Source organism: Melanotaenia boesemani, chromosome 12 (genome assembly GCF_017639745.1).
Source record: "Melanotaenia boesemani isolate fMelBoe1 chromosome 12, fMelBoe1.pri, whole genome shotgun sequence".
NCBI lineage: Eukaryota > Metazoa > Chordata > Actinopteri > Atheriniformes > Melanotaeniidae > Melanotaenia > Melanotaenia boesemani.
Genome location: NC_055693.1, coordinates 10,300,685 through 10,313,368, shown reverse-complemented (window position 1 = coordinate 10,313,368; position 12,684 = coordinate 10,300,685). Strand labels below are relative to the sequence as shown.

The window sequence follows — 12,684 nt, the reverse complement described above, 5'->3', positions numbered from 1 at the left end:
AGAGGGCAGATCATTTTTATATTTATTTGATCTTTTTTTTTTTTAAAAAAAAAAAGCCAACTTTTCTGTAACTGGTTGGTATTTTTGACCAGTAACTGCTGCTGTAAGTGTTAATGGCTGCGTCTTGCTTTCTGTCTTTACGGTTCGACGACAGAGTGACATCAACACAACATCCTGCTTTAAATAAAGACGTATTTAAACATTCTGCTCACAGTGGCCATTTATTGTGTATTTTGTCTAATTAAAAAAAAAAAGTCATCAATAAATCTTGAATTAATAAAGTATTGACACAGAGCGTTAATAGAGGCCTGACAGCTGCATTCCTGGTGCGACACCAGTGTACCAGTTCATACTCTGCACTCAGTTCTCACAATATCTGCACAGCAAACTTCCTGAACATGCGAAGCATCCTCAAAGAGATGAAACTAATGTAACTTTGTCAAGCTGTTAGGTATATTCAAGTTTTATACCTGATATTTTAAGATACAGGTATTTTACTTGAGTATTTCCACCTGATACCACTTTATAATGCTGTTTTTCTCTCACCAGTATGGGTAAGAATATTCAGAGTACTTGTAAAAAAAATAGTCAAATAAATTGTTTTGCATACTTTTTTTAAAAGTATTTCCCAAGATGAGAGGAACTGATAAATCAATGCATGGGCAGTTTCACATGATACAAGATGAGTTACAACTTTAAAACTTAACATTTCATATACACACTAAGGAAGACATTTTTACTCGACCTCAATCTTTTTAAAACTGCTCTTTCCGCACAATCATTACATCATTCTGATATAAACACTCAGTCATGTAAGTTTACTAATAAAGTTTATTTACACTTTTACCACCTCCACATTAACTGTTTAAATATAGAAACACTTAAATGTATCCCTTTATTGTGGCTTAAATAAAACTATATAACATGCTGACACTAAAACCAGATGAGCTGCATTCTAACCTGCTACCACTTGAGGGCGACGCTGCAGCTTTTACAATCACCGCCTTCACTTTTAACTGAAAACGGTCAGTATCTTCACCTGTGGTCATTATACTTGTGTATTCTCAGGGCTAGCAACCAGACAATGAATTTCTCATGAGAGCATCGTTTCAGCCGTCTTCCAGGAGCCTAAGTGGAAGCCTCGCTGTGGTGCTGATGTAGATGCTGATGGAGCAACACTGCAGAGCTGATGGGGAGATGGAAGTCTTTAAAGTGCTGGATGTCAGGGAGGGTCATCGGTGGCTTTCCTTATCCAGAAGGTCTTTTGCTTCATTGATCTTTGTTGCGAGATATGGTGACCCGCCTACACACAGACAGAAACATGTTTGAATCTGATTCTAATGATTAAATGTAAATAATTTAACATTATCAACATGGGGTAGCCAAAGTTAGTCGTTATGCTTTTTACGAACGTAACTGTTTGAGATTTTCAATGTGAAGTTGATTTCTTTAACCAGCAACATTAATTGGTAATTAACACAGTTTAATTATTAGTTTCCTGTTAGATATTTGAGGAAATGCATTTTTTTATCATCCTCACTCTTGATTAAATACTCATCGTTAATTTCTTAAATTTTAGTGTCAAACTTTTGTTCATATTCTTTTATAATGATAATCTATTTGCACTGACGTTTTACTTCACACACAAAAATAACAGACCAGTACAAGCTGCAGTCTGACAGATTTAGTCAACCTGAGGACCAGAGACGGATTTAAATCTGGTTAAAGAAAACTTTAGCTGTAGGACAGATTCAGACTTTCCCCATTACCTTTATCTGGATGGTTCAGGATCATGATCCTCCGATGCGCCTCACGTACTTTGGCCTTTGTGCTGGTTGGGCTGCATATAACACAAATGATCAATTTTAAATCCGACTTTCCTCTGACACAGAAAAATGTGGCTCATGTTAAGACAGACAATCACTACCTAATTCCAAGAATGAGGCTGGCTTCTCGCCTGGACATCTTCTGCTCAAAACCTCCTTTGTAATATGATGAGAAGGCCTGAAGTGACAAAATAGTTAGTTTTTAAGGTTTGTTATTCGTTCCCTCTAGAAGGACATGGCTGTTTCTGTTCATTTTTTTAATCTGTAAATAAATACATATGCATATAGCTGTATATATGCACAGGAGGCACACATTATCAGAATCTAAGGTGTGGATTGACTGAATCAAGCCAGAGATGCAGGTCACAGCAGATGTACTGAAGGTTATTTAATGACTCACTGATGAGGGCATCTTTTTGACAGTTTCAGAGAAAACTTGCCCAAGAGGCTTCCACAACTGGAATGCATAACGTCCTGTGGATCAAACACAAGTTATTTGAAGCACAAAAATGTCCAGCATGCATCAGTAAAGATTTAGTTTTACATTTTTACACCTAAAATGATGAACATCAGCTTTAGCATCATAAACGATGGTGAATGAAAAGCAATGATGCACATCCACATAATTATATAGGGACATCAAATCATCCTTACCTGCAAATGCTGCAGCAGCAACACCGAGACCAACTGCAATTAAAGTCCCACCCTGTTGAGATAATAATCACCATCCAGGTTAAGACTGCTTGTACAACACAGCCACGTGCAGCAGCTTCAATCTGCCACATGTCGCCAACTGTTCACAGAGGAAGAAGCTGGATTTTTATCTGACAGCTATTTGTGTAAAGTTACCTCCCCAGTAAAGATAAGGAACCGAAATGATGATGTAAGTTAGGCAATGGATGGAAATTACCTCTATAAGCGATAAAATGCTTATTAGGACTTGTGGAAATGGAATAACAGCACCTGATCTTCTGCCAAATGATCTATACCTAAAACTGTTACATATCAAAATGGTTTCGAACTCTAGATCTTAAACACCAGGTGTAATAACAGTGTTTTTTTTTCTAATTGCCTACAAAATGAGCAATTTGTAAATGCGGACAATAATAACTGAATATGGCATATATAACATTAAAAAAACATAATACATGTCTTTCAACCCTCTGCACTATATGAGAATTTAAACTTCGAACAAAAAAGTAAGGAAATGTGTGTTTGGTTGATTTATTTCTTCCCCTTTAATAAACAAATTGGTATCGTATTATACATGACTGGAAAGCCTGATTAGTCATCTTTACAACGAGGTAAACTTATGAGGATCGTGCTTCTGTGGAACGAGCAATGTAGCTAAACATGTACACAGTGTTCACAGATAATGTGCCAAAACCTGTAATATTCTCGTTGGTGCTCACGCTTTGTTTTGAGTTGCTTGGGGGATTGGATGATTGCACTCTCCCATAGAATGAAGGAAAAACAAAACAAGAAAACAACACATTTTGCATTTTGCTCTGGAATGACCGCCCATTCCTCAAACAGGAGTTGTTGAGGGTCAACCAGCGTGGTTATGTTGGTCACTGTAGCACATACATCATAACAAGCTGGTCCCTGCAGTGTTTGGCTGGGGTTGAGGTCTGGACTTGCAGCAGCCCATTTCATCCTCTCCACTCCCAAATTCTGAAGGTACTCTGTGATGATCCTGCCTTTAGGAGTGAGAGAGTTGTCACCCTGGATGATAAAGATGGGTCCTAAATTTTCATTTTGATATAGTTGGTGCCAATCATACGTCTGTTACTGACACACCTGGCAGCATCTGAATTTTGGGAGCACTACTCCTACATTTAGCAGTGTTGCTCATTTCAGAGAAGCACAATCATTACAAATTATACCTCATTGTAGAGGCAACTAATAAGACTTTCCACATATGTATTTCCTTACCTTACATGCCATTTGTTTACTGATATTTGCATATCAAAGATGTACAGCAATCAGAAATCAATATTTTTGTTATACTTGATAGATCGATCGATCGATAGATGGATAGAACTTTATTTTTTGTCCTAAATATTAGAATCTTGTTTTTCCAAGTACACTGACGTTAGTTGGGTATCTGTAGGTGACGTCCTTCATTATGAAGGACTCTTACATCAGCCTCGCATGTGTGTGTTAGCCCAATAACATGAAAAACTGTCACCCCGAATGTTTCCTAATTATAATATACTTGTTGAATACCCAGTTTAGAGCACCCGTCTCAGTTCATTAGTTTCCTATGGCTAATGTATATGACGTAAGACCGTGAAGTGCCGTTAGCGGTCATGGAGGTGGCTGAACACAGACTTTGACCAATAAAATCTTCGTGTTTTTCTCTGCACAGCTAAACAGCTTTAAATTATACACTTACCAGCTGCCTGTCTATCTCTGCGTCACTCCTGACGCTTGATTTAGGAGAATATTCAGCGTATCGCATCAAGTCATCCACGGTAGTTCCACCGGCGTTCGCCATGTTGCCACTCTGACGTTGGAGGTGTGTCCGTGTCTACATCCGGTTAATATTTTCAAAATAAAACTAAAAGACCCAGAAACGCTACAACTACTTCCTGTGAGTGAGAGTTGCCATCATAGACGTACAATGACAAATGCCATGAGCACGACGTGCCGATTGGGCGAAATGTTCATGGTAAAGGGGCACTGCAGCTCGTTTCATCAGATAATTCGACTGGCTCTAATAATTGCCGCTACTTAAATGTTTGTTTCATTCAGTTAAGAAACTGCCTAAGCCAGAATACTTTTTAACTGAGTACGAGATACTGAGGAAGTATTCACCCCTACTAGCATTTCCCCCCCTTTTTTCTTTGCAAATTAATCTGTAATTCAAATGGGTTTGTGAGATTTTATGAAGGAAGAAAGTCTAAATTGTTAAAATTAAATGGAAAAAAATTAAATAAATAACCTGTAAACTGATACCTCTTTGAATGATCTTACAAATGATTTTCATAATCTATTTGACTTCCTTACTAATTAAAGTGAAGAAGAAGAAAAACAGATACATAAATGGGTTTAGTTGTTTACATGAAATACTAAATATATAAAAATCTGAGTCACTTGGTTGGAAAAACTTGGTATTTAGATTGATTAAGTTTGTTAATTTAGAGATAATTATTATTCCCATAAATGTTCTCAAAATTACATTGAAATGATGACCTCGGAAGATTTTTTTTAATTTAATCTATACATCTGGGTAAAAAAAAAAAAATCTATAAAAACGTTAAATGGAAATGATGAGAGATTTTACCAACTAACTACACAGCTGTAAATAAAATTCAGGCTCAGCAATTCCTATGAAAGTGACTTTTATCACCTCTGATGTGCATCTCCTCAAGTTTAAGGAAGTAAATGAAGAGGTACTGACACTACTATAATTGCAGTCACGGTGCTGTAGAGCTCACAACATCCTTACAAGCAATGGAGAGAGAAAATACTAGTGCTGAATGCAGATCACTCAACCAAATACCTTCACTTAATGATGCAAGTAAGATTGAACTGCTTTTATTATCTTTGGTAATACTAACTGTTGAAGAGTTTGTTGGTTTTATTGTTTGTATTATTTTCAGGTAAGGGTTCAAGGTGGTGTAAGAGAAGCTTCCATTTGAGACTAATTTTCTTTCTGGGCCTCCTGAGTGTTTCACTGTTGGCTGGAGTCTGCATCCTTGATGTCCAATGTAAGACTAGTGTTTTATTTAGTCTAAAATGAACTCTAAATCTCAACAGGCTGATGGAGCAAAAGTTTTGCCTGCGAGTTTCAGATGACGTGTCGATTTTCAGTACATTTTGCAAATTAAACACAGTAAAAAGGATAAAAACTTAAAAATTCAAACAGTGTTAACAAATGTAAGATTATAGTAAGATTACTTTCTTATTCACAGAGACACTTTAAAGTAGATTTTTAGTTTTTCCTTTCTTGTATTATTTCCTATTTTATATCAACATCTTTAACTGGATTTGGAAAATATCTAGCTATTTTGAATTTGGGCTAAAATATATTGTATAATATGAATATATAAGGTCTCTTGTATTTCATAAACATGCATTTTGATTTATCTCAGATCGTAAAACCATTGCAGAGCTATCTTCCATCAGTAACAACCTGACTGAGTATCTGCAGGCCAGTAAAAAAAGTATTTCCTCCCTGATTAATGAGAAAATCCAGCTGAAGATTCTTGTCACTGAAAGCAGTCAAGAGCTGATCAGACTTCAGAGCTCGTCACATCAGGGTGAGTCATGATAACCTCCTTTCATCTTCATACTTGATTTGGTAGAAATTTCCTTAATACTTTATTTGAGGACCACTGGAAAAATTGTGACATCTATGAGTAAGATTGGTCTTCAAACCATTGTGCGATTGTTTAAAATTATTCATGTATTCATTTATGCAAAGAGTAGCATTTGAATTAAGAAAATATCAATGTAGAAAATTAAAGCAGTTGTGAAATGACGGCGGGACATGGAGAGGCAAGATAGAAAATATGTGCCACACCCGCACTTTCCCCATATGTTTTTAGGGTCCGAGCCATACGAAGTATGGAAGGACCCTATTGTTCCTGAAATGTTTATTCTCCTCCTCCTAAGCGCTTCGACCCCAAATATGACCCCCTAAACACCCATTAAAAGTTGTGAAACTTGGCACATACATCAAGCCCGGCGAAAATCGCGATATTCTAAGGTCCGCATACACTTCAATGCAAAAGTGGCTCAACAGCGCCACCTAGACACCCAAAAAAATCACACAATGAATGGGGTCCTAAAAGTCTACTTCGACGTAGGAAGACGAAACTCGGCACACACGTGTAACACCCCAAGCTGAGCAAAAAAGTCAACCGAACACCTGTCGCCATGGCAACAGGGTGCCCGCCATCTTGGCGTTTTCGTCCATTTTTTCCCATTTTTTGCACTTTACACACATCGTATTTGAACGAACTAGTCTGAGGGGATTCGTGCGATTGACTCCAGACTTGGTGGGAAGCTTCCTGACAAGTTGGGGACCAAACGCTATTCAAATCTTTCTAATAGCAGAAAGCGTGTTACCGTGGCAACCGACAGAAAATGACCTTCTCGCCATGAAACACGGTTTGCTCATATCTCCATAGAAATACATGGGATCTGCACCAAACTTGACAGGATTCATACACGTTGGGTCCTTAACGCATTACACCACCTGTTGTCATGACAACATCGGGTGGCGGGGTCCAGGACGCTCGGACCCGATGGATGCCGCTTGCGGCTTTAATTATTTATTTATTTTTTATCCTGCGTTTTGCACCAACGTGTCTGCTCTAGTGACTCTCTGGTCATTGTATTTGTTTATGGTTTAGCTGAAAATGAGGAAACTAGTGGTTCGTGATTCACACCGTCACATATTTACCCCAAAGTATTGTTTTAGCTAGGACCGTCTCTAACACAGTAGGTATCTGGTAGTAGACAGGGTTTATACTTCAGATATGCAGGGGTGGATCTAGAAAAATTTTGATGGGGGGCCAGGCTGGAGCACTGATCAGAAAAAGGGGGGCACAAATGAGAACTTTTTTTAGGTGTAGATTTTATGAAATATTGAACTGGTTATTACAACTACAGTGTTCATCTAATTTTAAAAAAAAGGTGAAGAAAAACGTGTAAAACAAACAGCCAGTGATATAATTCATCAACAGGTGTTTATTTTGAGTGATGCTGCTGTAGGACTTTTATCACTGTTGCACAAACACTTACACTTCAACAATAAAAAGGAAAAATGTGTTTTTAGTCAAATCATCAGTTTTATCAGAGTTTCTTCATCTGTGTTGGCTGTTTAACTTTAGTCGTCAAATCTGGTGGTTTTATGACAGAAATGATCACCATGGAGACGTTTGGTGAGATGATCATATCACCCCTTATATCACCCGGTCACATAGCTGCAATGTTGTTGTGTGTAGTCATGTACCGGGACCGGTACGTCTGCATCTTAAGGGGTTAAATTATGATCCAAAACATGGTAAAGATGATTTAGAACAACATATAGAAGTACATTACATGCTGCATTTACTGACCATTGTATATATATATATATATATATATATATATATATATATATATATAAATTTTTGTTTTTTTGTGTGTCGTCTTTCTTCCAGAAAATGAATGCCCTACAGAATGGATCAAGTTCAGTGGTTCCTACTATTTTGTCTCAAGTGAGTCTGGTACCTGGGATGAAGGCACTGAGGACTGCAGAAACAGTGAAGCAGACCTAGTGGTAATAGAAAGCATTAAAGAACAGGTGCAGCATGTCTTTGCTTTTGTACAGTTGATGAATATTGACATTAATATCCCTTTTAAGATTAGCTATGCTTTAGTTTGCCATTTTTTAAAACAATCTACGAAATATGTTTACATTTCCATGTAACCTAATGTGTGTAATGTCTCAGCTTAAATAATGAAACTAAGAAATCATCTTAAAGATGTAATTCAAAATTTCACATAGACTGTAACATGGTCTGAACAGCACTGATAACCATGTGCTCTGAACGATGCAGTGCAAAGAGACCAGCGCATGACAGAAATACACTTTGTTGTGTATCAGAATTAAAATGTAAACGTTACTGACACCAAGTGTCAGTAGCACTGCCTAAAAATACAGGCAGGCAAGGCAAAGCAAGTTTATTTGTATCACACATATAATGTACAAGACAATTTAAAGTGTTTTACATAATTACATTCAAAGTGTTACAACAGGGTGCAGTATAAGCATTAAAAAGTACATAAAATAACATGAAAAGAGAAACAAAATCATATTAAAGACATTACTTAAAGGGGTTGTAAAAGTCATAATAAAGTCATTTAAAATAAGTAAAATAAATTAAAACAGTTAAACACAGGCAACAGTCTAGATAAGTCCAAAGATACTATCCAGATTTTATAGATAAGTGCATGAGAAAATAAATGTTTTTAACATGATTTTAAAGTGTCTACATTTGGTGATAAAATGGTGATGATGGCAGAAGATTAAAGCATAAGAATTATGCAAAGTTGACATAGAATTTAACGGGAAATGAGAATGCTCTAATAAATCATAAAACCACAAGATAAAAAGAAAAGTTAGTGAAGTGTGTGTTAGTCTATGTATGTATGTGTTATGTATGAATTAATATTACTCGCAAAAGACAGTTAAATATGTTAAGTTTTGTAACTGGTTTAAAAACAAAGAACAAAACAGAATAAAAACCATGTAAATATTGAAAAATAGCATTAATTTATCCCTAAATTACTAGCAGCTTAGACTCAACACCCGTTTGAAATATGATTTGTGTACATATTTCTCAATACCTACAGCTCAGGCAGGAAAACAGCTACATCATAATTGAACCATTTAAGTGGTTTCATGTACTCAGAGGGTGTTTTCAGAGTAAGAAAATCACATCATTGAGCTGCAAACTTTAGTGTTAGCTAACAGTAGCTAGCATTAGCACACTCTTGTAGCTGCTGTTCCAGTGACCAGGGCATGATGGTCCGTTTTGATCGCTGTAGTGTGTCCAGCTTCTGTACACTACTTTTTGTGTACCGTTTGACAGGTCTGTGCGTTGCACTTTTTAGTGAATGGGAAATTTCAAACGGCAGCACAACGTGGCTGACTCACCCTAGTAGGCAAATGAACCGCTGCTAACTGGAGAGTGCATGTGTTTGTTTAACACCTAGCTCTAAAATCATAGATCATTTGTTTATTTTTGTATTTAGTTTTGAGTGACAAATATTTTTAACAAACCAACAATTATCTGAATAAATATGAAATGTTTGGACATAACATTTAAGCTCACTTTTTTCAAACTAAACTATGTTTTTCTTTTTGTTCAACAGCTGTTTGTCTCAAACTTAACTACAAAACAAGCTTGGATTGGTTTAACTGACAGAGAAGAGGAAGGGACCTGGAAATGGGTTGACGGAACTCCACTGACTCTTAAGTAAGTCTTAGGATTTAGAAAGCACATTGCTTTAAATCTTGTCTTATTAACTAGAGCTATTTTAACTCACCAAATCTCACAAATGTATAGCATGTTCATGTGCAGATGTGGTCTTATAGGTGGAATGAAATGCCCGTGAGTGGAGTCAAATAAGTAAACAGCTAAATGCTTTATTGAGTAACAAACAGGTTCTAATTCCCAGTGGATTCATCATGCAAATGAAATGTTTTAGTCACATGAAATCATTATGAAAACTGAACTTCTTCTATACTGTCAAAGTATTGCTAGTAGTTTTAGCTTCTTTTCTTTGCCAAATACTAAGACTGTTACTATTTTGTTGTTTGCTGACCTGCTAGGATGTGGGCAAGAGCTCAGCCTGATAATGGTGGTGAACTCCCAGGGATGGATAATGAGGACTGTGCACATTTGAGAACTGATAACTTTTGGAATGATTTGTCATGTACAGTGCCTCTAAGATGGATCTGTGAAAAGGTAACGTGATCTTAATGTTTACTTCATTTCATGATCAAATAATAAATGTTTTAGCCATGATTGTGTTTTTGATCCCACTCGCCACCCTGTCATTAAAACTTCTGTTTAATTCTTTTGCAGAAGATGTTTGAAAGATAAAAACATAACAGCAAGTGGCAACAGACACTCCAAGCAAGTATGAGTATCTACTTTGTTCCTGCCTGTTCACTTTTAGGGGTTGGGAGTTACAAATGCAAGTTTAGAATTAGATGTTTATGAGTACATGGTTTGGGTTGCAAAACTATTAACTGGAACAAAGAATTTAATGCTCTTTGGTTGTGAATTTGCCATGTGATAGGACAAAGGTGAAATAAGATGTGAAACAACCAGGGACTGTGCATGCCAACCAATGTTCCAGAGTCCTAGTTCCTGGTTAAACTGGGCAGGACTGTGGAAAACGGGCTTTGCTATCCTTTCATTTGGCCTTATGCTCTTTTAAGACCAACATCAGCATAAAATAATGATGCTTGTGGGCAGTTAATACTCCTGGTTGAGTGGAAGAATTGCAAATAAGAGCATAGCAGAAACTTAAAGATGCTAGAAAAGTAAACTTCTAGCTGAATGCCATACTTAATATTTAGAGCATCATCAGCCTTCATGATTATTTTCATTATTTGTGTCTACTTTTGCCTGCCCACAATAAATACTGCAGACCAATGTACTCTCTTGTATTTTGATGGAACACCACAAAATCTCCAAATAAACTAAACCCACTCTCTAAAAATAGCCCTTTTTTTTCCAATTTAGTAACACTGGAAAACCCCAATTATTTTTTATTTTCAAGTTGTTTAAAGAATTTCTTGTCTTATTCGTAAGCAGAAAAGACCTTAAGGGCTCTGATTATGTAAAGACCTTTAAATGTTTTCTTCTGAGAAGTTTACAGTGTAAATATCTTCTTATGCTGTCATCTTCACTTGTATCCTGTTATGCTTTTCTTATATTTCATAGATTGCTAATAAACAGAGCTAAATGGTTAATAACATCCTGTGTGACTCTATTACTCCAAATAAAGAATTCAGTGTGGTTGCTGAAGTGTGAGTTAATACCTTTTCAACAGTTGATTTTTATATTTTATGAATGTCTGTAGCCTATATGACAGAAACTTCCAAAAGGTATTGCCAAACCAATAAGCTCTAAATGTAGGATATTTTAACTTAATTTACATGCCTTTTACAAATTGTGTAATAGCTGCTGGAAATAGGTCATTACGAAAGTTTTTCCTACTTGCTTCATAATCATCATGCAAGTTAGCAAGTTTATTTTTTATCATCACTTTGACTTCTGAGTTACCGCGCCTTATCAGATTTAGCCAACAAGGTTTTAATCCATTTTTATCTGTGTTCCTCTGCAGTAGAGCTGGCCTGTAGTTAGATAGTTGATGTTAATGAAGAACTACAAATTCTGAAGTATGAAAAACCCATGAATCAAAATCCAAAATAATCTTTTACCGATTCAGAGTGGATGTCATCATAAAACCCAAACTTACAGAGAATACATATGGGCTTTAACATGAGAAAGCTGATTCATAATGTCTCTATTGTTTGCATTGAGAGGGAAATGACAACATAATTTATCCTCCAGAACAATTTATTTTACTCTCTTAAAAATCTGACAGTACAAATAAAAATGCAGATTCTGTTGAATATCCCAACATTAATAGGTTTGTTGAGCAGCAACTGCAAGTAGAAAGTGAAATCTTCTTAAAAACTACTTTACTGAGCATCTTTTATTTCCTGTCACAAGTGAGATAACATGACATCTGATCAAAGTGCTGCTGGAGGTACTGAAATACTTAAATAAAATACACAGGAATTTAAATGTACTATGACACGATACATGCATTAACATATAATTACTGGCCTCTACAGTTTGATGTATTATTGTATATATAATATCTGAAATCATTCTTTGTGTTACTGCATTATTGTTAAAAGTGAAAACGGGGACGAAAAATAATCTGAGGACTTGAGAGGTTATAAATAAACAAAAACAACATCTGAAACACAAATCTGTTTTTAGCTCTTAGACTTTTTTACAGACCTCTGGCTTGTGGTGAGAGTCTGAATATCTAAACGTATCTAAAACACTACCTAAAGCTGTCAGTGACTATTGGACTGTTGAAAATGTGAGCTCAACTACACACACGGCTTTTTGTAAAACCTGAAAGGAACCTAAAAGTTTTTCCACAGCTTTTAATAGCATGTTTGATCTTAGAAAAAATTCTAAAAGTGTCTGCACTCTAAAAAGCCTACTTACATAGTCTCAGGATGTGCTTCCTGTTAGAAGAAGAACAGAATTGCATCATTTGCATGAACTATTAACACTGATTCTGCAAAAGTCCCTCAGAA

The 12,684-nt window shown here is 36.2% G+C and overlaps 2 protein-coding genes across 3 annotated transcripts; one reads left to right on the top strand and one right to left on the bottom strand.

Moving 5' to 3' along the window:
- Nucleotides 1-49: 49 nt before the first annotated feature.
- On the bottom strand, nucleotides 50-4,363 carry dnajc15 (DnaJ (Hsp40) homolog, subfamily C, member 15). Its single transcript, XM_042001517.1, has 6 exons — nucleotides 4,225-4,363; nucleotides 2,481-2,532; nucleotides 2,227-2,300; nucleotides 1,928-2,004; nucleotides 1,770-1,840; nucleotides 50-1,303 (listed from the first exon to the last, which is right to left on the bottom strand). The coding sequence occupies exons 1-6, from the start codon at nucleotides 4,324-4,326 to the stop codon at nucleotides 1,233-1,235; spliced, it is 447 nt and encodes a 148-aa protein (XP_041857451.1). The 5' UTR covers nucleotides 4,327-4,363; the 3' UTR covers nucleotides 50-1,232.
- An 811-nt stretch (nucleotides 4,364-5,174) lies between these two features.
- LOC121650507 (CD209 antigen-like protein C) lies at nucleotides 5,175-11,294 on the top strand. 2 transcript variants are annotated; one of them, XM_042002061.1, is made up of 7 exons: nucleotides 5,175-5,352; nucleotides 5,435-5,542; nucleotides 5,927-6,094; nucleotides 8,003-8,127; nucleotides 9,702-9,805; nucleotides 10,162-10,297; nucleotides 10,418-11,294. In XM_042002061.1, exons 1-7 carry the CDS (start codon nucleotides 5,286-5,288, stop codon nucleotides 10,433-10,435), a joined length of 726 nt encoding a protein of 241 aa, XP_041857995.1. In that variant the 5' UTR covers nucleotides 5,175-5,285; the 3' UTR covers nucleotides 10,436-11,294. The 2 variants fall into 2 exon arrangements, with proteins under 2 accessions (XP_041857995.1, XP_041857994.1); XM_042002060.1 differs by having other exon boundaries at nucleotides 7,985-8,127.
- Nucleotides 11,295-12,684: the final 1,390 nt, after the last annotated feature.

What these genes read in the sequence shown, in the direction of transcription:
- LOC121650507 (XM_042002060.1), top strand. Translation starts at nt 5,286, where the DNA reads ATGGAGAGAGAAAATACTAGTGCTGAATGCAGATCACTCAACCAAATA. An exon ending in ACCTTCACTTAATGATGCAA is followed by an intron (nt 5,353 to 5,434) that starts GTAAGATTGAAC and finishes TATTATTTTCAG; the next exon opens with GTAAGGGTTCAAGGTGGTGT. An exon ending in CTGCATCCTTGATGTCCAAT is followed by an intron (nt 5,543 to 5,926) that starts GTAAGACTAGTG and finishes GATTTATCTCAG; the next exon opens with ATCGTAAAACCATTGCAGAG.
- dnajc15 (XM_042001517.1), bottom strand. Translation starts at nt 4,326, where the DNA reads ATGGCGAACGCCGGTGGAACTACCGTGGATGACTTGATGCGATACGCT. An exon ending in AGCCTCATTCTTGGAATTAG is followed by an intron (nt 1,841 to 1,927) that starts GTAGTGATTGTC and finishes TGTTATATGCAG; the next exon opens with CCCAACCAGCACAAAGGCCA. An exon ending in CCTGAACCATCCAGATAAAG is followed by an intron (nt 1,304 to 1,769) that starts GTAATGGGGAAA and finishes GTCTGTGTGTAG; the next exon opens with GCGGGTCACCATATCTCGCA.